Source organism: Sceloporus occidentalis, unplaced genomic scaffold (genome assembly GCF_023333645.1).
Source record: "Sceloporus occidentalis isolate IW3139 unplaced genomic scaffold, rSceOcc1.0.p SCAF_7, whole genome shotgun sequence".
NCBI classification, from domain to species: domain Eukaryota; kingdom Metazoa; phylum Chordata; class Lepidosauria; order Squamata; family Phrynosomatidae; genus Sceloporus; species Sceloporus occidentalis.
The window spans coordinates 86,128,300-86,155,631 of record NW_028316987.1 but is presented as its reverse complement, the minus strand read 5'-3'; the positions used below and the strand labels follow the sequence as shown (position 1 = coordinate 86,155,631).

Sequence of the window (27,332 nt, the reverse complement as noted above, 5' to 3'; positions counted from 1 at the left end):
ATTTATAACTGAATAATGGTTTACTGAATTTTTTTAACTTCCGAAGTATGAATTTTCTGAACAAGCCAGAATCTATAACAATGGTAGCCCTGAATCTGATACAACTTATTTTCTACCTGAGAGGGAGAAAGAAAGAAAGAAATCACAGAGGCTGGGAAATAAAAACTCAACAGCCTATATTTCATTCATTCATTTATTTATTTCCAAGATTTATACCTCGCCTTTCTCCCACTGTGGGAGTCAAGGCAGGTTACAATAATTTTAAAAGACAGAATAATTTAAAATTCTGCTTCTACGCTGGCTGGCATACACCAGCAAGGCTTAGGATTTGGCAGTTATCTGTCATGGATCTCTCCCATCCTGCATTTATATCCTGCCCAGGAGTTTTAACATTTACAGTGATGTAGAGTGATTGTGTATTGAGGAAGGGGAGATCTCACAAAACATGGTCCCCTGTTTCTAGCACTCATCCTGCTGACAATACTGCCGAATCATACATAAAGTTTGGGAGCTGCTGTTTATGGGACTGATGACTACTTTAGCACTACATTTAAGAAATAGTCCCCCCCCCCCCAATTATCCAAACCTCCCAGTTTAATAAACACTGTGTGTTCCTAAATACTTAACTGCTGATTGTGTCCCATAATCTAGGAATGCATGTTCCTATATTTGATTCTATAAATGGGACAGAACATGGCACAGAACATCATGGTTTGGACTCATGAACTACGTCTTAGAACAGACTGTAACCTACATAATTGTGGGCAGGAGCCTGAAAGCATAGGCAGTTCTTAATGCTTGGAGCTTCAGGTTCTTTTTATGTAGAAGCTGACATTTAACTTGATTCTCCTGTGCCTTGATGTGGATTGTGTTCATGCCTGAGACCATTCAATACAGTGCTTTCCTTCTCTGATGGTCACTTGTGCTGAATTATTGCATGGATCAGGTCTATTGTAGCCCTTAGTTTTCAGTGATGCTGTTGTTTCTGAGTTACAGCAACCTTGTGATATAATCAATTTGACGAAACTATATAAATTGTGGGTTATAATATGGGTAGTTCATGCCGGACTAACATTAAATATGTTACTGGCCCAAACTGGCTTAAGTCTGACCAATACCTGAATAGGGGAACTCCATTTACCTTCTTTTGAGTTTTGTTTATCAGGATAGATATATAAACTATAGCTAGGAATTTTGCAGTGCGGTATATGAATAGTGTTTCATGTGGAGTGGTATTAGATACCTGTATTGATTTGTACTTACGGGGTAGTACAAATCATAAGTCCACAAAACCCAGCATCAGCATTTGAAAAGTTAATTTTCAAAATCTTACAGCAGCTTTTTTCAGTTTTACTGATAACTCTGGAGTATTGGTGCAGCAGTGTTTGGCAGAAACAAAGCAGTCAGATTTGATTTTGGGACAAATGTGAACGGTAAAGGGAGAGCATTGTGAGTTACCCGTATGGTGGCACTTGTAAGTTAGTATTAATGATGTATCCTTGAAAATAATTCAAAATAATTGCCACACTCTTGCCTTTGGAAACGAGAACACTTTAAATGTGCTGTTTATGCACATAAAAGTAAATGTGGTTTTCATTGGTTGGGCATTTATTTTTAATGCATAAACCAATACAGACAAAGCAAGCACTCTTTTCACACACATGTACACACATCACCATTAGCAAATGAGATGCAGCCTCAGGTCAGGGTGTGATACAGGAAACTGTGTGCCATCTTGTGAAAGTGTCAACCCCCCCAGTTGATCACTTGCTTATGTCATGACTTGTGCAGGAGTAAGTTTATTGCTGCTTCACCCAAAGAATTGCAAGCTCAGTCTTGTTTTGGCAGTGTGCACCCTCTCTCTTAACGGTGAGATGTCCTGTGTGAAGCTCGTAGCATGCTCAGTTTTAGTGGCACCAAACAACATGAAGCTGCAGCTTCCCATATAGTGTTGATGGTAAATCTGTTTTGAAAAGTCAGCCAGTGCCCGTGCTAAAAATAATTCAGGGAGTGTAAGGTTGGAAGTTGGATAATACTCGCCCTGTAAGCCCTTACCGTATGCATGCAGAAATAAGCAGTCTGTTTTGTAAAATAGATCCCAGGCTTGATTCTGCAGATCATTTAAACCTCTTGTCCAAAATGCATAGAACCCCAAAGCTAACACCATGAGGATGTTGAAATATTTGGACATGAAAGCCGAATACATGGATTAATTCTCACCAGAGTCTCCTCTTTTTGTTGCTTGCTTCCATTTAGAAAGGAAAACGAGTCTGTTCTCTAATATGCCAAACACTAAGGGGTTTTTTACAGCCTCATCTTTCATGGCTAGATACAGAACTTGAATTAAGAGATATGTTTGTTCAAGGCAAACTTTGTTAGCTTATTTTAATTAGAAACTTGATCCACGTTGATGCTTTCCTTTAAGAAATAATAGCACTTGGGCAGAACGTGAGAATAGGAACCTTGGACCAAGAGGCATCTATCTAATCCAGCATTCTTTGTCTCCAGCAATGACTTGAAAAATTCAGAAGATAGATGAAAATAGCTATTTCTGGAAGTTTTCCCAGTATTTGGTAGCCACAGCTGATTAATGCAGGATTTCATTTGACCATAATGTGTAATGTTGACTGATAGATCTACCTCACCTGTTCTCAAATCCTTTCTTAATACTGTGCAAGCATGAGACTATTGCCACATGCTGCAGTGTTGGTGCTAAAACACCCTCCCTTACTTTATATTCTGCTTTGACTGCCATTTGAGGACACACTTCATCACAAAATAAAGGTAAGTTGCTGTCTTTTGCCATTTCACAATTGTATAAAGTACAGCTTACGTGTGCACATTCAAAGTTATAGCCATATTAGTCTGTAGAATCAGTATGTAGAGAGATCTTGTAGCATCTTTGAGACTAACTGAAAGAAAGAAGTTAGCAGCATGAGCTTTCATAGATTTCAGCCTACTTCCTCAGATGCATTTAGTGGAATGGAAAATAGGGACAGACATATATATGCCATTGGTATGTGAGAAAGTCAATTTAAATTCACAGTCCTTTGTGTATGGAAATGAAGTAACAAGTCCAGTTTTAACGATGGTCATTAGTGAACAAAGACAATGGGAACTGGCCAGTGTGTATGGAAATGAAGAGGCAAGACCAGTTTGGCTTTGGAAAATAGAATAGATGAGTGTAGGCTGGCCCCTGAAGACAGGATCAGATATAGTGTTGAAGTGTGTGTAGTGAGCCATGAAGCCATTATCCCTGTGCAATCCGTTGCTGAGGGACTGCAGCTTATGGATGAATTGCAGTACTGCTGTTTCTCTTTCCAATCTACCTTTGTAGTTCTTTTGTTCCAGGACCGCTGTTCTGAGGTCTGAGATGGAAAGCTTGGGGAGATTGAAATGTTCTCCCACTGTTTTTTGTGTATTCCCATTACAAATGTCTGATTTATGTCCATTTATCCTCTGGTGCAGGGACTGGCCTGTTTGATGTCAAATGCTGATGGGCATTGATGACATAGCATGACACACAGTTTTCCTTTTGAGAGCAAGGGCTTCCCAGTAGTATTGAAACTGGCATCCTCTGCAAACATACTGCCTTGTCAACACTCCTTTTATCCCTTTATTAGGCATATCCCTAAAAAAACATATTCCTATTAAAGTGTTGAAAGATGACTTCACTGTTGATCTTTCTCATTGTACACTATTGCCCTCCACTGGCTAGAATATATATTTCATTTTTAAAAAAATCCACAACTCTCTCTCTCTTTCTCTCAATCTCATTCTCTTCTCCCCTTTCCAGTGCACCTACTTCTCTAGATAAGAGGATTGTGTTCAAACACAATATCATAAGGGGATTTGGATTTTTTTGCTTGTGTGATTGCTTTATGTGGTACATTACAACAGAACACTAAGCTAATTCACATTCTTGTAATTCTATCAAATGCCAGAATGTAACTTCTGTGACTTAGGCTGATTCATAAAATATGAATTAGAACCCTAAGGGCATGCCTTTGACAACACTAACGCTTCATTTAATAGAAATTTCAATAAATTATCCAGTATCTCATAGTGCCTTGCAAATGTTTCTGCAGCACTGAGCCTCAGGTAGCTTCAGCCAATTAAGGCATTAAGAAGGGAAATATGTCTGCTGCATTGCTCTATCCCACTTCATCTTAGTTGGTTGCTGCTCATGGGGGCGATATTTGTACCATCTTTACTTAGACTAGATGTATTGGACTGCAAATATAATCTCTGACCAGCTTGACCATTGCTCATGCTTGTGGATGATGTAGTACAACACATACAGAAGACGCTAGTTTGGAGAAATCTGCTATAGACCAGTGCTACTCTTAAGTGTCGATTCACAAGCCACTGGCTGCCAGTCCATGACAAATTTTCAGCCAAGAAAGAATAACTTCTAATCAATGAGCATAAGTATGGCACCAGTTCCTGGAACATTAGGAAGAGATTTTCTGGCATTTGATTTAGAAAGTGGTTCAGAGCAGCCACTATCTCTGAATCAGGAGTAATTTTCAGTACCCCAATTGCCTATTTCCCATTTCCCCAATGCTTTTCTATCTAAATCATGGACGCAGCTGGGAGTGAATGTGACCAAAGGCCTTGCTTATATTGATGGGCATAGCAATATTAAGAGATTTTGTTATGTACAAGCAGTAATTCAAGGGAAGATTCCCCATATACATGTGCAGGAGAGGGCCCATAACTTGTGGTGGAACACATACTTTGCATACAAAGGGTTCCTGGTTGCAGCCTGGCATCTGTTTTTTAAAAATCAGATACCCGATAGGCTGTAGAAGTTACTTTCTGAATCCCCCACCCAGAATGGCAAATAAGGCATGCTTATATGCAGATAAGACGTTGTTGTTCTAAACAATACCGTTTTCAAACCCTGCCCGTTCCTGAAATTCTAAAGAAATGCTTACTGTTAAAATGAATACTAACTTGACCTGCTTCCATTGGTTGGCTGCCTATTTTCTTGTGCCAGAATAGTTGATAGGCCATTTCTCTTTTCTCCCACTTAAAATGAAAGAAGAAATGGACTTAGGAACATCACAATATTTTCCTGTGCATAGTCATCTTATCTGATGACCCTTCCTGTGCATGTGGCAATATATCTGAGACTATTTTTCTTTGGTCTGTGATGATACTGGCAGAAACAGGTGTGAGTTGAAGCAGGAGCCAAAGTTCACTAAACAACAGGTGAAAATGCTCCTGAAAGTGATTGGAAGCCCATTTCCACAATTCCTGCAGATTTTGGGCTACTTTCTGAGCATGTGGGATTGTTGGGGTTCTGATGCCATTCCAAATGGCAGGGGCATCATTAGAGATGACAGGGAGTGTGGATTGCACCATGTGACTGAGGGAGGTCTCACCCAGTGCACTGGTGAGACTGGGATGCCTTCCAGGACAAGGGAGTAAAAAGAGTCACCTCTCTTTGCCACCTGGCCAGCAGCTCCACAAGACATGGAAAAGGTTGTTGGAGAGAGGAGGGTGGTATTAAAAAAATGATCCATACCGGGTGTCAGATATACTGGGTACTGCTAGGTTGCATTTGATAGCATGTAATCAGTGGCCTTTCACCTGAGGTTTTTTTTTTACATTTTTATTTTGTTTTATTTATTTATGAAAAAAAATTGGGGCACTTGTTGGGCACACATAAGGGAATCTGCTGGCTCCTGTGGTAGAACAAAAGTGTTCAAATGTGTAACTAAAGAAGGAGATGATAAACGAAGGGGAACTTCTGGGTTGCCTCAGCCCATTCTATTTTTAGTTGGGGGAAAGAGCAGGAACAAAAGGAACTCAGCCTTGAAGCTGTGCATTATTTATATTTGCTCCTTCCTCCTATTTCCTGACTGGGGAGGAGGAGAGGGAAAGGCCAGAACTGGCTCAGGTCTTGACTGCGATAACCGCTGAATCTCATATACATTTCCCTCAATGGAAGAAGGTACAGGAGGAATGGAGCAGCTTCTGGTACTCCTCAATACCTTTTCCTATCAAGTACCATTGAGAGTGCCAGCGTGGTGTAGTGGTTTCAGTTTTAGACTGCAACTCTGGAAACCAGGATTTGAATCCCAGCTCAGACATGGAAACCCTCTGGGTGGCTTTGTGCAAGTCATACTCTCATAGTCTCAGAGGAAGGCAAAAGCAACCCTTCTGAACAAATCTTGCCAAGAAAACCCTGTGATAGGGTCACCCTAGGGTTGCCATCAGTCAAAAATTACTTGAAGGCACACAGCAAATTGTCCCAATCAAGTGACTTAAGTAAAGTCCAACACACACTGCAGAAATAATGCAGTCTGAGACTGCTTTAACTGCCCTGACTCAATGCTAGAGAATTCTGGGAACTGTGGTTTTGTGAGACATTTAGCCTTTTCTGTTAGAGTGCTGTGGTGCCACAATAAACTACAGTTCACAGGATGCCCTAACACTGAGCCAGGGCAGTTAAAGCGTTCTCAAACTGGATTATTTTTGCAGTATGGTTCCAACCTAAGGCACAAGTCAGAGTGCTCATTCAAACCCTGTGCTAGTTCCTTTCTCCAGGAAGCACAAGAGTCCAAGGACTATTTCTCCTCCCCACCTTATATAAAGTAAGAATTCTTTACACACACAGTTTTGTTAGTGGTAGTCTTATCCTTGTATGGTCCTTAGTTGTGTGTTTGTTGTTGTTAGTTGCTGTCAAATCAGCTTCAGTTTATTGCAGCCTATAATTCAGAGACCCTCAAGATCCTCAGCCACCAACAGCCCTGCTCAGGTCCTGCACGCTCAGAGCTGTGGTTTCCTTGAGTGTATATCAGTGATGGTGAACCTTTTTGAGGCTGAGTGCCCAAACTGCAACCCAAAACCCACTTATTTATTGCAAAGTGCCATGTCCCTATGGCTTTCTAGTAACAAACTCTGGCAAACTCTCTGCTGGGACGATGGCACATGTGCCCACAAAGAGGGCTCTGAGTGCCACCTCTGGCACGCGTGCCATAGGTTCGCCATCACTGGTTTATATCCACCTGTAATGCACTCACACTTTACAAAATGTTTTGGACATATGTTTCTTATTTTCTAAGCAGTCAGGAGACTGCAGGATTATTGTCACTTTGTCTAGTGCCATTGCTGGTTGGGGTTGCAACACAATGGCTTTCTGCCTTGACCTACCAATAATGGTCTTTCAGCCGTATACATTACAACACATTGGAATCCACAGACCAATTTAGGAAAGTGTGATGTTTACAGTGTATTTTCTCTCTTTAAGCCAAGTAATTCCTGAGTCATCTAACCAACTAATTTGGGGAGGAGGGAAAGTAATAGTGAATTAGTTTCTGCTGATTTGGTTGACTGAATGATTTCAGCAATTTATATCCTGTTTTTTAAGGATACCAAATCCTTTAAAATAATCTCAAAGGAGTGTACAAAAAGTAAAAACCAGTTAACCCCCCCTCCCCCCAAATTGTTAAAATACAAAATGTTATGTAGTCAGCAGTTAATGCATTTAAAATCAAAAGTTCACAATACAAATTTCAGACTGGGCAGCACATTCAGGAAAAGCCTAAGTAAGCAAGCCTTGATGGCATAATGATTTGAGTGTTCAACTACAACTCTGGAAACCAGGATTCAATTCCCAGCTCGATCATGAAACCCACTGGGTGACCTTGGCAAAATCGCATGTTCTCAGCCTCAGGGGGAAGGCAGTGGCAAACCTCCTCTGAATAAATTGTGCCAAGAAAACCCCATGATAGGGTCGCCATGAGTTGGAAATTACTTGAAGGCACACAACAACAACCAGTTCCAGTTGGCCCCCTCCCAGACATCAGGGGAGAAGGTTGTCTGAGAAATGGAGAAGACAATGAAAAAAAGCTTGATTCCAGTTTTCCACCAGACAGTCTCTCAGTCTCATCATCACTTCATCATAAATCAATGTTTCTCAGCCTTTGGTTTCTGAGATATTGTGGCCTTCAGCTCTCAGAATTCCTACCTATTGGACATACTGTGTAGGATTTTTTGTGAGTTGGAATCTAAGATATCTAGAGGGCCAAAGGCTGAGAAACACTGTCATAAATGGAGCTTGTGAAGCAAATAATCTATCCATTGGTTTAATCCTAGAAAACCAGGAGTTGAGAACTTTCTCACTGCAACTTTTATGTCTGGCCTTTTATAAAGAGTTCTTGGGCAGTGGAACGAGAAGTAGGAATCATTTCTGAAATTAATTTAAACGTATTTCTATGCTATACTGTTGACTAATTCTCTTGGAAATTTCCTCACTGTTCTGATCTTCCTTGTTTGGTAGATCACTTATTTCCATAACTCAAAAATGGGGTGAGAGAAGATGGCTTAATGATTTAAGTTATTTCTAATCTCAAAACTGAACCCTAGTTTTGAACTAGCATGCACCAGTTTTGCATGTCATTCCTTCTTGAAAAAAGAGGTCTCAGTGGAGTTTGAGTACCATGCTCTTAATATACTTGTTCTCCCAATGCTGGAGTGTGAAAGTATGCTAGAAAGATTTATTCAGGAAATAGTTCTAAAGGACCTATTATCTTCTTGCACTAACTCATGTTCCTTAATACCAGTTCATAGTGCTGTTCTCTACAATACTTCCTTGTCATTAATTGCGTCTAGCCTTCTTGTCATCTTAACCAGCTGATACATGAACCAATTGGGAAAACATGCACAGAATGTGGCACCACCTTGAATGATGCCATGCTTAATAACTATCTATTAAATGTAATTAACAAGATGAACTAAACAATGTGTAAGAAGTTCCAGCACCTCCTTCATTTTATTTTAATGGTTTTGTGTTGGTAAAGTTTTCTTTCTTGTTTTACTTTGTTAGGCTCTCCCCCCCCCCCTTTTCCCCCTTTGTATTATTTTTTAGGATTCACACATGAAAACTGGAGTTATCCAGCTGGGGGCATCTCCTGTGATTAGGGCAGTCCTCGAGGTCTTTAATGCTTATGATTTGTTTCTTGAGGCTTTTACACCAAACGGTGGTAACATCAGAGTTACATTTGTACTTTGCAGTGCTCTGCCCACAGGAAGTTAGGGGAAAATTCAGTCCTTATTCCCTTCTCTGACATCTTACAGGAAAATCCTAGTTGGGTCCCGAAGTATATAAATCCCCTTGGAGGGTGGGTGTGAAATCAGCATCTTTAAAGACAGAATGATCAGGCCACTTGTGAAGATGAACCCAGAAGATGTAACCAACTATAGGCCAATTCCACCATCTCTTTTTTGAGCAAGGTGCTCACACAAGTGGTCACTAAGTACAGTGCGCCCTTTTTTTTACATGGGGGATCCGTTCCCGACCCCCCCCCCCGGTAAAAAAAGTGCATATGCTCGAGCCCCATTGAAAGTAATGGGGCTCGTGCATGTGGTGGTGGTGCGGCGGCGTGCACGCGCCATAGGCGTGCACCCCATTAATTTAAATGGGACACGCCACCCTTTGTGCCCTGCACGACTTTCAGCGAATGCTGAAAGCCACATATAGTGTGTCCGCGTATGATGTGGGCGCACTGTACAGGCACTTTTGGATGGCATTGATTTCCTAGATCTATTAAAGTCTAGCTTCAGGCCTGGTATTGGCACAGAAATGCCGTGGTCATGTTGTGAGATATCCTATGCCAAAAAAGATGGTGAAGTTGATCCAGTTAATTTTTTTACAGTTTACAGCAGGTGTTGATAACAGTGACTGTTGTATACTGTCATATACTTCTTTGATAGACTGTTTGAGTTGGTCTGTAAATGCCCTGTATTGCACTACTACTTCTCCTGTTTGAAGAACAGATTCCATAAGGTATAAAGTAGAGAGATTGATTTCTGAGGAACCTCATACCACAGATCCTATGAGGTTTTTCAGAACTCTATTCTGTCCTTTATACTTTTCAAACATCTACATGAAATGGCTCGAAGCTGTAACCAGTATGTGGATGATACTCAGCAGTACTTCCAGTAAAGAGGTATAGCTGGCCTGAACTCATCCTTGGGGAGAAAAATATGATAGATCAAAAGCCAAGTGGAGATTTAGTCCAGATAAGATAGAAATACTGTACAGATATGACCCATCTGTCTGATTAAGAGATGCTCACCCTGTTCCAGAGGGCATTGCATTCCTGCAGAAGTAAAACATCCATGGTTTGGTGATGCAGTTGAAATGTCACTGCAATCTGTTTAGTGACAGATTATATAGTGACAAAATAGGTCAGTAGAAGTCCAGGCATTTTAACATCTATTTGAGTTCTTTGAAGTATTCACTTTATTTTTTTGTGCTGTTTTGTTTTTTAATCCTTCACAACTAGATTTATTTTGTGCTGTTTGTTATCTTTGTTTTACTGTGATTTCCTAGTTTATATTTTTAATTTACTTAAATGCTGTCCCAAGAACTTCAATTATTAGGAGTCAAAAAGTGCAGTAAGTGATTTTTTTTTTAAAAAAAAAAACTGGTACAAGTTGAGTATCTCTTATCCAAAATGCTTGGGATCACAGGTGTTTGGGATTTCTGAGCTTTTCAGGTTTTGTAATATTTGCACATGCATAATGAGATATCTTGCATCTGGAGCCCAAGTTTAAACATGAAATTCATTTACATTTTGTACACACCTAGTACACATAGCCTGAAAGTAATTTTATACATAATATTTTAAATAATTTTGTGCATGAAACAAAGTTTGTGCACATTGAACCATCAGAAGTGTCACTGTTTCAGCCACCCATGAAAAAAAATGGATTTTGTAATATTTCAGATTTTGCAGTTGCAGATAAAAGAGAATCAGCTTGTTGCTCAAACATGATACATTCAACTCATAGGTTTGGATACCATAGGCCTTCTTAAAGAGTAAGTTGCAGATAAGAAGTTGCAGTTAAGGAGCTGAATAAATGCATGCCTCTGAGGAGAGAATTCCAAAGCAGTGTGTCTACTTGCTACCCTCATCTAAGAAAACTACTAGCACAGAGGCTCATAGAATACTTAGGAGCAGGAGGCAGCTCCATGAGATGGGATGTAAACAGGTATGCATTACATACAATAGTTAAGTCAAGGGTGGGTACAGTGAGGCCCACAGACCATGTGTTTCCCTCAGAGATATTTTGTGCCCCTCCCTAGGTTTTTACAAAACCTCTGAAATTTGGTAGGGGGTATTTCATGGACCCTGAAACGTAAGCTGTTGCATATTCCTGGGCAAGGAATCCACGGAATACAGCACCTTTTCAGATTCGGGCATGAATCATGCCCCAGATGGTAGCAATGTTAGTGCCTTTAGAAATGGAACATGATTTTGAAAGGAACTATGGATGAGTCAATTTATTTTCTTTTGTACTTTTGATTTTTGTACTGCCTCACAGCAGCAACTTTGAACATACCTGCAATGCCAGTCTCTGTCAGAAACCTGGATTTTTTCATGTCTGTATAAATGATTGTCCTTTTACTTTCTAATTGCTTGCTTCTGTGAGCTAATTTAGTGATGGGAATGTACTGAGATAGCAGTGCTCTCAGAATTTCAGTCTTACACATCACACTGGGTGTGATATCCTCATATAGAAGTCTACTATCATCCTCCAGTTTCTGTGTTTTAAGCCCATAAGCAAGGATGTAGGGAGACATGGCAGGGAAGTAAGAGCATTGCTCCAAAGATCTGGGTGGAGTGACATGATGGATCATGTAATTCTATGCCTTGAGAAGTCAGACTTCTGCTGTGAATTTTGTAAACCACAGTATATCATCTCAACTCATAACTGATTTTTCGAGAACAGGCAAAAACCTCTAAAGAGCCCTGAAAGCATGTCATGTACTTTTCCTCACAACTAAGTGTTGCCTACACACTTTATTTATCCTGTGCAGCTAAGAGGCTGAATACATGTATGGGGATTTATAAATGGAAGCTAATGTTTTCTACTTAAAACATGAAGCATCCAACTAATAATGGGCTGTCTCCTGCAAGTCTGTTCTCTCTTTGCATGGTTTTCTTATTAATCTTTACTCTTAGAATCCTCACATTTTCTTTTGCACCACAGTTAATGCTTTACTATTACCAAAATACCCTTGCTATCTTTGGACTGATTGTGTTCTTTAGGAGCGTCCAGTTAGCACAGCAATTAAATGGCTGATTTATTGATATTATTCCTGAACATTCAAAAAGGTAGGTCACTTGATCAAATCTTGCTGTGAACTTATGCAGCAAAATTTCCCTGAGAAGTCTTCTAGTAATTTGGTGTTTCCAAATATGGGCATGGAGTATGGTATTCCTACCATCGAACCTGTGGAATGTAGTGCCTGTTGAGTTCTTAAATAAAAAGCACTTTCTGTAGAAATTCCTTCAAAATATGGAGGATATGGTAGTTCCTTTGTGCATATTGTGTTGTATTTTTGTCAGAATGCTTGACTTGTGTGTAGAATTAGTAGCTGTTTTTTTAACTCACTATAGGTTGTAACAATGTAGTTCCACAGCCATAGTTTGTGGTATAAAAAGGCATGAAGATGCCCATAGGATAGAGACACATAACTGTGCTTACACATGGAGAAATGAAAATATAAACCGCTTAAGTTACTTCCCCAGAAGAACATCTAAGATTGGGTTGCAGACTTGGTTGCTTTTGATTTTTCACTTTTTCATTGAACACAAAGCCTGAGTTCATTTCTCAACGCTCATTTCTTTCTTGAATAGTCTGCTTTCTCCCCCCTCTCAGGTGTAGCTGATGATGAAGCTTTTGCAGAGGAATGCAGACGCAGAGGACAAAACGCCTTGCTTTTCCAGTCTACTAGTGTCCGCTCTCCAAAGTCCCTGAAGCCTGCTGCCTATCCCAAGCATGTCTTTCACTGTAATAGTGATGAGGATGATGACTTGGTTATGACCGGCTGGGAGAGTCCCCATTATTCATCAGGTGTGCACAAGAGGGTGAATGAGGAACCTGTAGAAAAGAAGGAACTGGTAAAAAAACAGGAAAATATAAAAGAGAAGGAAGTGAAGATAAAGCAAGGACCAGTAAAAAAAGATATTCCAGTTAGCCAAAAGCCTAAGACAAAGAGCCGAGTGAGATCATGGTGCTGCATGCTGATTTGACCCTAATATTTCACATGCTGCTCTTTTCTCTTTGCGATTAGATTAGCTTCTGAGTTCTCTGGGAGACATCATCATACCAGCTTCAGAAGCTGTTGAAATAAAATCCATGCCTTATGCCCAAAAGGTCAAAACTTACTGCAGATTGCAAGACCTTATTTAATTGCTGATGTCTGACTTCCTTTCCTTGTTCCAAATTCCAGTTTTTAGCTAATTTCATAGAATAACAGAATAATAGGGTTGGAAGAGACCGCAAGGGCGTTCTAGCAGCCTCATTGGATTGCTGCAAGGATATAATTTACATTGCCCTATTACTTTAGAATTTTTAATGCTAAGATCTGATGGAATCTTTGGAACCAATGCTGACAACACGCCCTTTCATTTTCTTTTCAAAGTCCCAGCAACTTAGCTGAGGACTGGGAACAGCCCACTCAGCATTCCATTCATTTCAATTAGTGCCAGATCTAAAGCATCTAATATGCAGATTAATACTGCAAAATTCGCACTTCCCTTGGTATCCAGTATTAACAAGCACCTTAATATGAATAATCCAATGTTCATACTTATTTTTGTTTTTACTGGCTGTCATCATTGAAAAGGCAAGTACATTATGTTGCTGATCTGGTCTGTTTCATGTGCATGCTAAAATGAGAAATCGTGATACTCTAGCAGTCACCGCTTGCCTGAATCTGTTTTCCCCCAAGTATGGCTTAGAATCCTCCTTTTAAAACATTTTGTGTTTTAAAAAAAACCTTTCACATTCCCTATGCCAGGTTCCTACTCCCTGCCTTCCCTATTTTCATAACTGACGAGCTGAAGAAAGTGATGAAATTATTGTGTTTCCCAGTTCAACAAGCAACAGTAATTTAAACTAAAAAGAAGTGAGAATGTGAGAGACATTTCATATATCATTATATTGTGGGAATCTATAAATACAGGGTGGGCTGCATAAAAAGGCCTTTTCTTTGGTGGAAGGAGAAGGGGCTGCTTTGATCAGAGGAAGGCTATATTTGGCTCCAACCCACTGGGTAAATGTGGTCAACACTTACTATTGAGAAGCCAGGATTGATCAGTTCAGTCAGTTGCCCAGCATTGTATTGGAAAATGCCATGAAAGTAGTGCTGTGATAGCTTAACTCTGTCCACCTTGTTTCTGTCATAGGAAGCAGAACATGCGTGCCTAGCCTTTCCCTCTTATATAGGAGTCAAGTGCTAGCTCACATTTTCCTTCCTCTCACCATTCCTTGCCTACAGTCACTTTTGGCTTCATGCATCTTGTTTGGCCTCTTATATTTATGGTGTTCTGCAATCTGACTATTGAAATTTTAATCTGCTAGGAGGAGAAGCTATGAACATACAGGTGTGGATTGAATCTTCAAGGCCTCCACCAACCCTAGTGATTCAGTGAAGCTAGAGCACAGGGTGGTGACTGGTGACCTTCTTACACAATTTTTGTTTCTTTAAATTTACAAATACAAAAATAGGTGTGAGAAAATCTATTTCGTTAAAATTAAACTTGAAAGCCCTTTTTTTTTTTTCAAAAGCGGATCCAGGGGCTGTGTTGGCCCTTTCACACCTCTGCCTATTTCCCTCTGGTAGGCCCTCATATTTGTGGAGACCATTGGTACCCTAGTTCAAGCTGCGCTGTTGGCATTTGATACTGCACATATCCAGAGCTTGGAAATGTTACTTCTGGAGGCTACAGCTCCAAGATTGTATGTACAGCGCTGTGTAAATTTACAGCGCTTTATAAATAAAGGTTAATAATAATAATAATAATAATAATAATACAGCTCTCAGAATGCCCCCCCCCCCGCCCAGCATGTGCTTTTGCTCGGCAACTTAAAGAGTAGTTGCCAAAATTGCCCTACAGCCTAGCGTGCCCTCCTTTTAAATGCTAGATAAAGCATTAGAACAGCAATCCAGAAGGGTTCATGTGACACCATTACAAATGAGAGCCACATCTTTGCTGTGGCTACAGGAAAAAACAAAACAAATCCAGTGTTTATACACTGTGTTTAGTGTGTTTGTTCATATTCTAAAAACAAGGTGGCGGTTGTGGCGGTGCTGTGGAGCCTAAATTATACTTTACAAGCTCTGTCTTTTAAAGTAGGAATGTGCATCCTCTGGCCCTTCAGGTGTTGTCAGGCAGACATGCCAGCCCTGGGCCGGTATAGATATTGGAGAGGGCTGATGGGAGAGGGAGGGAGTTCAATCCACCAAAATCTGGAGGACCAGATTTTGCCTGCTTCCTTTTAAAAGAGATGATAGCCTATCAAATACAGCTTCAAAAATAATAATAATAATAATGGATCATTTAGATTCGTGCATCCTTAAAGAATTTGCTTTCTCAGGTAAGTATCACTTTGCATGGTAGAGGCAAACTACAGATAAGAAAGCTACCCATACTGGGAAGAGAAGAATGGACGAAGAGATTAAGTCAGCTTTTCTGCAGAGGCTAGTTCTGGGAGGTTGGGTGGGTGGGAAACTTAACTGAGTGGCAGAGCACATCCTTTTAATCCAGAGGTCTGGGTTTAATGTCTGTCATATCCAATTTACAAAGGGGTCTTGTAGCACCTTTGAGACTAACTGAAAGAAAGCTAATAGCATGAGCTTTCCTAGACGTGTGTCTACTTGATGCATCTGAGGAAGTCGACTCAAGTCTACAAAAGCTTATGCTACAGCTTCTTTCTTTCAGTTTGTCTCAAGCCTGCTATGAGATCTCTTTGTATACTTATTTTCCAAGCTAACCCTGTTACATCTTTGAATTCTAGGGATATCCAGATAAAACTCCTCTTAGGTAGCAAGTGTCAGGAAATGTCTATCTCATTTAGAGAGTCAGTACCATTAGAATACTCACTACTGGCTAAGATGAGCATGGTATATGCTATTACTTTCTGATACAAAGCTTCAGTGCTGCTTTCACAAGTGGGTTCCTCACCCTTCACTGAGACAAAAGCCTGTGGTGTTTTTTCCCCCCTCCCTTATGAGGCTGAGCTGTCTCTTCCAGTCTTGTACATGGAAGTGGAGCTATGTTATTACACTGTTATCTCTGTTAGTAGTTTAGTGGCCTACTTAGAAGGCTCCTGAGTCCTGATTATCCTTTTGAACCATAATTTAAAAGTCTTGCCCTGTACTTTGGTTTCTGCAGCCTCTTAATAATATCTTATTTAGGGACAACTCACCTATGATAATTGTACTACCTTACAGATTGGGTTCTCTTGTTGGGTGACTGACACAAGTGAGTGGGTAGGATCCTGAGTGAATGATTTGAGCAGTTTCTTCATTTTAAGGGAACCAAAAAGTGAATTATCACCTCAAAAACACACAGTGGATTGTTTCACCCTTGGAAAATGCTTGACGGCATGTAGAGAGGGGTAGCTAACTGTTGAGGTGCATGCAGCCTCTTCAGAAAAGCTTTCAAGATTCATTTGTTTCCCTTGAATGAAGCATTGACTTTCAGTTGGCCCAAACTGTGGGATCAGCTTAAACTGCTGTGAATGTCCTACAGCACAAGATGTTTGGTATAGGTTAATCTGACATCCAGTTGAATTTGGACACATAGTATTTGAGATTATGAGATTAATTTAAAACGTTAATTCCTTGTATTACGTATGCAACATATAAATATATTACACAGTAACAAATACTGGATAAGATCATTCAAAGGCCTCTCATATACAGTTCTTTTGTATACACACAGATACTTGCACATATCAATTTTACCTATTTTGTTGGAAAAGAGAGTAATCCAAAATAGCTTCAAGTCCTTTGAATGTTTTGGTAACATCTTTCCTAACTTCAAAGATGTACCTTTTAGAAAAAGTGTGTGCGTGTGTGTGTTATCAAAGGAGCTTTAATAAAAGTAATAGTAACAATCAAACTGAATTAATCAGATAAGGGTTTTTAAACAAAAGTTTCCCAAACCTCAATAAATTGTGTGCAGTCATGTCCTGAACTAAGACGGAATAGCTTACAGACGAAAGGGGGCAGCAAAATTCACAATGTAGCTTGACAGTTTCTGGGATACAAGGCTTATCAGAAACAGAAGGGTTGACAATTTTCTTGATCTACTGGAAAACACACAAAGTACACATATAGTATTGGACTGACATAGGGCAGGACTACTCCACTGCAACATGACAGAGTGTCTCCATGACTTAGATATAATATTTAGAGAGCTGATAGAGCTTTCATGGCAGGAAGGCTGGAAACTCCTAATATGATAGTAATGATGTGGCCCATGATTCCCTGGGCCTGGTGTCCTGTATAGACAGCCCAGACCAGTAGTCCAAAACCAGAATTGGCCATACTAAACATCGATCCAGCAGTTCAGGCCTGAGGCTGGCCCAAAAGTCATATGAGTGACACCAGGTGGTCCATTTTTTCCCTTATGGGCCATAATGGGGGGCCTTCAGAGAGAATGCAGTTGCAGCAGGCAAGGTGTGCACATGGTGGAGCCTCTACAATACAGTGGTGGGCATGTGGGAAGGTGAGTACCTACCCATTAGCATACCTGAAACAAGCCAGACTTTCAGGCAGGATTCCATAAGGTTATCCTGTGCTGTAGTACCCATGTGTGTAGTCCCTTAGAGAATTAGCTTCCATGTGGAAAAGCCAATGTGGAACACCAGAAATTAATAAAGGGGTGAATGAATGATCAGGGCAAGGGTTATTTTTGTTTAAGCAATTTGCATATGCCTCCTTAGCAAAGATCTGCCTCGAATTAAGAGAGTGTGTGATACTTCTGCTGTAATGAAGGGAAGTCTTCTGTATGAACAATGTTTTTACAAGCCATGTCTCCTCAGGACACAAAGAAGTCAGCAAGAGGAAGAAGCAGAAGCTGAGGGAGGAACAGAAGAAGAAGAAGTCAGCCAAGACACCATATTAAAATGGACTCGGATGCCCCCAAACACTGACCTTTTGATGTCATACTATTTGACTCCTTCCCCAGATTCCTGGTGTATATCTTTCTTATAGCTGTTCTCACTTAGCAAGGGTGATGATGACTCTTGGTTAAACAACACTGAACTTGCACTGTTATGCTTGAGCATCACACAGATTCGCTTACGTTTCTGTAAGACACCCAGTCAGAAACCTGCTGTGTAGAAATTATTTCCATTGAAGTCAGTGGGTGTGCCTTCTGAGTACAAGTTTAGGATCAGGATGTTCCATACGTTAAATAAACAGATTTGGGGCTAGAAGTGTGTATTTTTGAAGTTCAGAAATTGTAATGTGGAACCTTTTGATCTTTTCCTTTACTGGGGCTAAAGCTATTGTAGTCTAGTGTCTTTTAAAACTTAATGAAGTTGTAAAGAATGTCTTTAGTTTTTGAAATGAGCATTTTTATTAAGGGTAGTCTTTCATCTTAGCCTAAACTAAACAGTAATATTTCATTTAAATTTCCCTCTGAGGAGAGTTCAGCTTTTTAATAACACCTGAGCAAACGTGGCTGATTTTTCTCCATTTATTTTCCCTATTGCAAAAAGTTGTTGGTTTTCCTTGCATATGCATACTATTCTTTATGTATTTGCATCGTGAATACCATTACTATAGTGGAGTGAGAGAACAAAATCCGAACGATCTGCTTTATGATATTGGTCCTTTTGAATTTTTTAATGATCCCTAGAACCGCAGAAGCCAAATAATGACCATTGCATTTTTAAAATAACACATTGTTTCCATTAACTAGAAATCAGCTGTCATTGAGATGTCTTTGCACTACATGCTAAACCTAAGGGTCACAATACCAACTCGACCTCCCAGTTTCATCCGCCTTCCCTTGTCCACCATTTGAAGCTCAGGTTGAGTCTTGACTAGCCAGAAAGAGCTAAGGCTTTACAGTCCTTGCCATCTGTTGTGCTAACTTTGTACATTAGGAATACACAATATGTGTTGATTCTTGTTTGGGTTAAATTGGGAGTGAAGGCATTTGTATACCTGGAAAAGTAAGTTTTTGAATATAACAAGATAGTTTCATTCCCCTCTATAGAAGTGTTTAATCTGCATGGTACGTAGCTTCGGTTAACCTCATAACTAAATACTAAGATGGAGCTTTCCATTGCTTTTAACTTCTTCCTGGCATGGTTACTGTAAGTAAGTTGCCTTCTTGCTGCTAAATCCATGAGTTGAAGTTGTCAGCTGCTTTTGTCCCCTCAGTATTTTCTTCTTTTGCCATTAAATTACGTGACACTTATTCCCCTTGGCACTGTTGGAATCCCAAATTTCCTGGAGAAATCTTTAATCAGGCCCTAATAATATAGCTTAGGTGAGGAAGATGGTGATATAAGAGGATTTGGGGTACTTACTGGGATTCATCTTTAATGCTTGTATTATGAAAATGTAATCTTAATGCAAATCATTTGGGTATTTAAAATACAATATGCCTGAAGTAAGGTGCACAACCATTTTTTCTTTTTGTTACATAAATACCACTGAAGTGTGTCGTGCAGTGTTACTAATATTTAAAGAAATAAACGTTCCTTCCCTTATTCCTTGGCTTTTTTAAATCTGAGAAACGCAAAAAAATAACATCAGAATATAAACTGTGGGCATCTGAATATAAACTGCATCAAGTCACTTGAAACCTCTGCTTAACCAGGGAGTATTTTTTATTTAGTAGGACATTTGATGGTTCAGAGTTGGGAAAAAAAGATGTATTATTTACAATTTTTGTGGAGGAGATAGCAACAAACCTGGGAAATGTTAGGACAAGAGCAGTTAGCTTAAAATGCATTTAGTTTTAGCTGAAGATAAGATTTCCAAAGATTGGAGTTCTAGCAGAGTTTACATCAGAACAGTTATGGGAACAGAAAATCTGCCTCAAGTAAGAGTTATGTAAATTATGAAAGGATGTTGTTATCATGCTTTTTAGCCAAAAAGGTTCCCATAGTGGCTTACAAAGATCAGTGGTAGTAAAGTTCTGCTCTCAGGTTTATATGTTAAAATGAGGTAACACAAGGAAAAATGAATGGGCAAGGAAAAGGAAGAATAACAAGCTCAGGCACAGTTTCTTAAAAACCAGGTGGCATGCAAACCTAGGTTCTTTGAAGGAACGACTGCAAAGTAGGCAAGAGTTTCAGGAGGCCTGGAGAGGTAATGGAACAGCTCCCCCCCCCCCCCCGCTCTGCAGCCTGATGAATAGTTTCCACATATGATATTTATATCACATACATAATTCTAGCCTGCAAATACTGTAATTTGGGATGCTTTGCTCAGAATGGGCAATGTAGCATCCGAGTTCATTCAAAATATGTAACAGACAGTCAGCATGGTTTAGTGGTTTAAGTGTTGGTCTAGGACTCTGGAGGCCAGGGTTTGAATCCTGGCTCAGACATGTAAACTCACTGGGTGACCATGGGCAAGTCACACTCTCTCAACCTTAGAGGATGGCAGTGGCAAACCCCCTCCAAAGGAACTTGCCAAGAAAACCCCATGATAAGTTTGCCTTAGGGTCGCCATAAGTCAGAAGGGCACACAACAACAACATAACATGCTATGAGTATATTTTGAGACCTGGTGTGCAGACACTCAGTGCTGCTGCAATCTATGAGCAGAAAAGGATTTCCCCCCTTAGCCATCATCAGAAAACATATAGACACTTTTATATCTAAAATAGGAGAGCCAGTGTGACATAGTGACATGAGTGTTGGACTACGACTTTGGAGGCACGGGTTCAAATGAAACTCACTTGGACAAGTCACATAGCCTCAGGGGAAGGCAATAGTAAACCTCTGAATAAATCTTGCCAAGATAAACCCCAGCATGATAAGGTGCCATAAGTCAAAAATGACTTGAAGACACAATAACATCTAATATATTTTGTACTTGACAAATAGGTAACATTCTATTATTTTCCCCTAATGGGTTTAGTATCCATGTGCAAATATATTCTTTAGCATCTTACTGGTGTTCTGAACAGTGACTATGTTGCATGTGATGTTCTTTTGAACCAGATGTGCACAGGAAAAACTAGCTCAAGACCTAGCATGTTTCAAGTGAGCTCTACAGGTAACTGGGGATTAGATGCAGTGTAACCTTATGATACATTAAAAGCCAAATTACAACTACAATATTTTTTAAAGGAATCATTAAAATACTCCAGAGAAGCATACCTTTATACATAAAAACCATTCTACCAGGTAATATATAAACAGATTTAAGGCATAGCATCTTGAAAAAAGTTAGAGGGTAAGGGAGAGAACCCATTATATAGAATATTTATGTAAAAACAAGGAAAACTGTTTTAAATCAATACAAAGCTTTGCCATGGCTATGACTCTGGAGAACGGTTCAATCTCCATCCAGCCGTGGAAACCCACTGGTTGACCTTAGACAAGTCATGCTCTCTCATCCTCAGAGGAGGGCAAACAAATCTGCTTTAGTGAAGGGAAGTCTTTATGGAAAATGTTTTACAAGCCATGCTTTCTCAGGACACAGAAGTCACAAGAAAACCCCGTGATATGTTCACCTTAGGCTCGCCATAAGTTGGAAATGACTGGAAGATGCAACAACAACAACTTTGACAGTTTGAATGAAACAAAGCATCACAATCCATGGTGGACACCTGCTTGTTATGGTACAAAATGAAGATAATGATTGGTATACCTGTTACGAAAGACAGACAAAAGACTCCATGAAATACACAATATTCAACAGCAGCCACCTCTCCTGCTGCTTTAGGGCTTCTAAAGGGATATGTAGCACACTCGGGGTTTTATCTTTAATTATAGATCTTGTACATCCTCCAGGATTGAGGCAAGTCAAGTTTGATTTCTTTAGGCCATTCTTTCAACTATCTTTAAGATCTTCAAAAGTATGCCTGGTTGCTGAAAGCTCCCAATGTCTGCTTAGAAAAACCTGCATTTACATAGTACAGTCCATTGGCAACATGATGCCCAATTTCAACTATTTTCATAGTAGTCTACTATAGACCACTTTCACAGTAGTCTTTTATTCTAGATCTACTTCCAGGGTATAGACTTTCGTGTTCCTTTCAAAATTGGTAACCGCTCTGGAGATTTAGAACAACGGTTAATCATTTCCTGTTAACCAAAGGTAAGTCAACTGGAAAAACCCACACACACTATAAAATACTTCTGACAAACCTGTCTGTACAGGTGAGTAACATGACTGACATTTCCCACAATGTGCTGACTAGCAGGTATTGCTTGCTTTTACCAGCCAAGTATGTTTCAAGGAAATACTTGACATCTTTAGGACAAAGTGAGAAATTCAGTCCTCATCTCCTCTTCTATAGAGGCTGACATATACATATTTCCTGTGCATTTGTATAGAAAAGATGTAATGTTCCAAGCAGTTCTCACAATTTGTCCAGATGGGTCTAATTTAGGAGTGTGTAAGCGAGGGAAAGCTCCAGGGAAAATGCCATTTCACATTTGGGAAACAGGCAAGGTTCTCGGCAAACTAAACACAGTACAGGTTGAATCGCTCTTAGCCGAAAGGCTTGGGACTCGAAGTGTTTGAGATTTTGGGTTCTTTCCATATACATAATGATATATCTTGGAGATGAGATTCAAGTCTACACATGAAATTCATTTATGTTTCTTCTACACCTTATACATCTTATAGCCTCAAGGTAATTTTTATACATAATACTTTTAATAATTTTGTGCATGAAACAAAATATGTGTACACTGAACCATCAGAAAGCAGAGGCGGGACTCTCAGATTTTGGAGCATTTCTGATTTTGGAATTCCAGGTAAGGAATATTCAACCTTCAACCTGTACCTTCTACTAGAGTTCTACACAACTACATTACAAAAATTGCCTATTTATGACTCCTTTTCAATTTCAGTACCATTACATATTACAAGTACTGTATCAACATTAATACAAGATAGGTTTCCATTGTTTCCCCTCTTATTAAACATAGATGTGTCTATTACACATGTAGTAATAGGTATGTTTTGTTAATCACTGCATATTGTTAATATAGTTACCCACCAACTCAGTGATAATTTTATATAGTCTGACCTACTACACATATATCTTTACACACTCTTTTTGCCAGGGCACCTTCTGGATCCAGATAGAAGGGAGATCTGTGGCTTTTCCTGAGTTTGGATATCCTGAAAAGCAGTGTCAACTCAAAAATATATGGAAAGATCTAGTTTATCTGCTGCATTAAAGTTTCTGCTGACACAAGCAACAGGGATGTGAAAGAACATGCAAATGAATCAGTCTAGGATCACATCGTGAAAGGGAAGAAGAAATGGGTGTATTCTTCTAACCCACGTTCTACTTCTCCTTGGGGCAATGTTAGTGGAAATTTCCTGCAACATTGTAATGAGCCTGCCTTTCCTAGCTGTGGTTTAGTGGAATGCTAAAATGGAAAATCACCTGAAAATGATTCAGCACATATGGGTCTAGCAGGGATAACAGACTCACTGTAACAGCTGGGCCATCTGAATTGAACAATCGCCATGCAATCTTGAATGCTGTTAATATAGTATTCTGAATAGGAACACTGTCTGTTAAGCAACTTGTTACATTTTTAGTTTACTTTTTTGTCCCCAAATTATTTAAAACCATAAAACAGGAGGAGCCGTGGCAAGCCTAAATGCAGTGTGAAGCTGGGCTAAAGTAAACCCATTGAATCAATAAAATTTATATAAATGTTCACCATTCAGAAATTGATTCTGTGCATCTATTCTGGTCGGAACTAGAAACTGGATTTAGGCTTAAAAATACTTTAGAATGCATGATAAGATGGTTTAATATGAATAAGATTTAGAAAAAGTAATAAAGAATGGATAATTCATGTGATTTATTACATATTGCATGTGGGAAATTTTGTAAAATATATTTTTAAATATTATTGTATTTAATATATATGTATTTTTAAAAGAATGCATGACAAGTGACATAGACCATGGTTTGTATATATCAAATTAGGCTAGCCAATTTCTGTACTGAACTTATACTGAATGTTGGTTTGTGGAATATAGAGGAATCAAAACTACTAAGGCTGCAACCGCACTGTAGAAATACCTAATGCTCTGGTGCCATCACAATCTACAGTTCCCAGAATTCCATAGCAGTGAGCTGTGGCAGTTAAAGTGGTGTCAAACCAGATTGTTTCTGCAATGCAGATGCAGCCTAAGAGAACCTTTTAAGGTTGGTTAAAGAGATGGATTTTGGGTATGGGATTTTGTGAAGAAATACAGTGATATGATCAGAAATTTGCCAAGAAAACCCCATGATACTAGGGTTTATATGATAATATGATATTAGGTTTCATGATATTAGCAGTAGGGTTGCCATAAATCAGAAATGACCTGAAGGCACACAACAACAAAATAGTGATATGTACACTGCACTGTGATTACCTTTTTAGTTAAAATTGTTTCAGCTTTTAATATTTTTATTCATTCTCTGTTTTAATTGTATTTGTTCTATTTAATTGAGACCCACCTGGAGTCCTATTTTTGGGTGACAGATGGGATAAACCTCAAATAATGGATTATTTAAAGTTGGATTTTGACATGGTTTCCATGGCTGCAGTGCTCCAACAACACAAGATGTTACCTGTGATTATCTTTGCCATTTCGCATACTGTGTTCATTTTTGTGTGATCTTGCACCCAAGGACAGTTAGAATTGACCATGGAAAGTGATTATTATATATGACCCCGCATAATCTGAACCAACCTTAGGGTTCTTGCAGAGGTTTCATAACTGCACACACAGTCATAATGTACATACTGGCTGCCATTTTATGGTCTGTAACCTCCATTAGATTAAAGATAAAGTGTGATATGTACAGATTACCCAGTTAGTTCCTGGAATAAGGAAAAGGTGTAGTTTTTCTGTGATTACAAGTTTTTGGTTTGTGTAAATGCGCCCCCTTGTGGCAATCACTTACAAGAGAAATGCAGGCGAATCCAGGATCTTGCTATCAGAAAGAGGGACTGCTTAAAAATGTAGAATCTACATTATATTCCCAATGAAGATTAGGCTCTTAAAACCAATGAATGTAGCAGAAACAGTTGATTTGCCTATACTCCTTTATGAACCAAATGGTATGAGTCTCTGTCTTCCAAGATCTTACAAATCAACAACATAAAATATACCACATTTTATCAAATACATGGAGTGTCATCATGAGCTGTAGGTTGCAGACAGTTGCATGAGATCATGGGGAAAAATGAAATACAGAATGTTTCTTTCTGCATTGCACACATAGACTGCATCCATACTGTTGAAACAGACCTCCAGATTTTTACATCCAGTCCAGATTTCTTTGTTTCAAGTAGAAGCTGACTGTGCAGAATAATGGCTGACTAGTTCTCGATCTTCAGAAAGTGTCTTGACATCATTTTCTTATCCAGCTGTGCAAAGTATTGATTGGAAATACCTTGTAGGAATAAAAAACAAAAACCCTACATTCCTACCCCTCACCCAAAGCAAATGCTTCAATTTGCAGAAAATAAAGCTTATATTCATTTTTAAAAATGATGTAAACTAAATGTTTTTAAAAAGTGAACATGCCACAAACATAGAAATAAATGGTTGAAGGGAAAAGTCTTATTTTACGGGGGGGGGGGGGTTGCCTCTGCAATTAAACCTCTAACTTTAATAGTTCCCCCTCCCACTCTTGTTTGTTTTTCAGGAGTAAAGTATCAACAGTATCACACCAATACTTAAAAGGTTCATCGTTGTGAATTAAAAATTCTTGAAAGTCACCAGCACCAATGGCCCATTTGATTCATTATTATAACCCCATCCTCAAAAGGCTTAGGGGATCTTGGCTAGTGTCCTTTTTATGCCTGTCTCCTCAAAATAAGCTATCACCACAACCCCAGGGTTCAGTGGAAATGCACTATGCAAACCATAATAACATTATGTTATTAGTACTATGGGATCCCAGACAGTCTGTAAAGGTAGACATATGGAGATCCTGCACTGAGCAGGGGATTGAATTTGATGGCTCATGAGGCCCTTTCCAATTCTATAATTCTGTCATTCTGGTCTGATATGACAACACCATTTTATTTTATTTAATATTTATGTCTTCATGCCACCCTGTCTAAATGTCTAAATTTGGAAGCTAAGCAGGATCATGCCTGGTTAATATTTGGGTAGGGACCTGCTGGGGAATACCAGCAATCTATCTCTAAGGAAACAGCCATGTTAGTGTCTTGCAGTATAAAAAGGAAGAGAGGAGAAAAAAAAAAGAAAATGAAAGAAAGAAAGAGAAAGAAAAAGGCATTGCAACATCTTTAAGACTAACAGATTTTTATTTTTTCATGAGCTTTCCTGGATATAAATCCACTTCTCCAGATGCAGTACCAGATGCAGTACCAAATCAAGGCTTCAGGTATAAAGGAGATTTCTACAATTGTCGGAGTGGGATAGAATGTAATAAGATCCAGAAAGATGTAAATCATGTCCCTTGTCCTAAATTTTTAAAGGGCTGCATAAAGTTATAGAGGTCTTTAAGATCTTTACTGTGGTCAGTTAATGTTGATGTGTGAAAGCAATAAATCTACTTACCAAAAATCTGTTTCCCAGGGTTTATTTTCCAGGTACAGGTAAGAAAAAAATCTTGCTTGAATCCTCAGAGAGTTATGTCTAGTTAGAGTGTCTCTCTGAGATTGACTGTATTGGGCTAGATAGTCTGATGCAATAGATTTAGAAAATAACTTTCTATGGCATTAATCAGGGGCAGGTGTCATGTTATTAGACTGAAACTTCTAGCATCCCTCACCAATGGCGATGCTGTCTAGGACTGCTGGGAGATGCAGTCCAGCTACATCTGGCTGTTATATGATTCCTGCCCTGGCCTAAATTAAAATGTTATTCCCAAATTGTATCAAAGGGATTTACATCTGTGTTGACCTATCACTCAGTATTTGGTTCAGTGTTTCTACTCTAGTTAAGACAGATGGATTTAGAGTTCTAAATCTAATGCTCCTAAATTTTTGCTTCAGTTTTCTGTGATGTACAAATTAAATGTTTTAAAAACAATCTCCACTGGGCTTGAGACTCATGTTGACATTCTCATTCCTTCCTCACCATGGAACTATACAAATAGTTATCATTTATTTAAATCCTTGCACTCTTTTGAATCCATCTTTGTACTTCTGATTTCTATTCATATTTGCTGGTTTCTGCTCATTCAGTCACAGGATACTCATTCCTATTTTTTAAGCATGTCAGAGTAGAACAGTGTAAAGTTTAGGCTTCCTATCTTATAAAAGTGTTAAAAATATAATATTATAAACACTCACTCATCTCACTTCTCATTTTCATA

At 39.2% G+C, this 27,332-nt stretch overlaps 1 protein-coding gene across 4 annotated transcripts in view; it reads left to right on the top strand.

The window, feature by feature from the left end:
• DNAJB6 (DnaJ heat shock protein family (Hsp40) member B6) overlaps nucleotides 1-19,545 on the top strand; it is a 75,764-nt gene extending 56,219 nt beyond the window's left edge. For 2 of the 4 annotated variants that reach the window (XM_089533558.1, XM_089533557.1), the window contains exon 9: nucleotides 12,685-13,074. In XM_089533558.1, coding sequence (XP_089389684.1) covers nucleotides 12,685-13,058 — 374 coding nt within the window. In that variant the 3' untranslated portion in view covers nucleotides 13,059-13,074. Of the gene's footprint in view, nucleotides 1-12,684; nucleotides 13,075-17,862 lie in introns of those variants that run through there. The other 2 variants (XM_089533559.1, XM_089533556.1) reach the window with 2 other exon arrangements.
• Nucleotides 19,546-27,332: the final 7,787 nt, after the last annotated feature.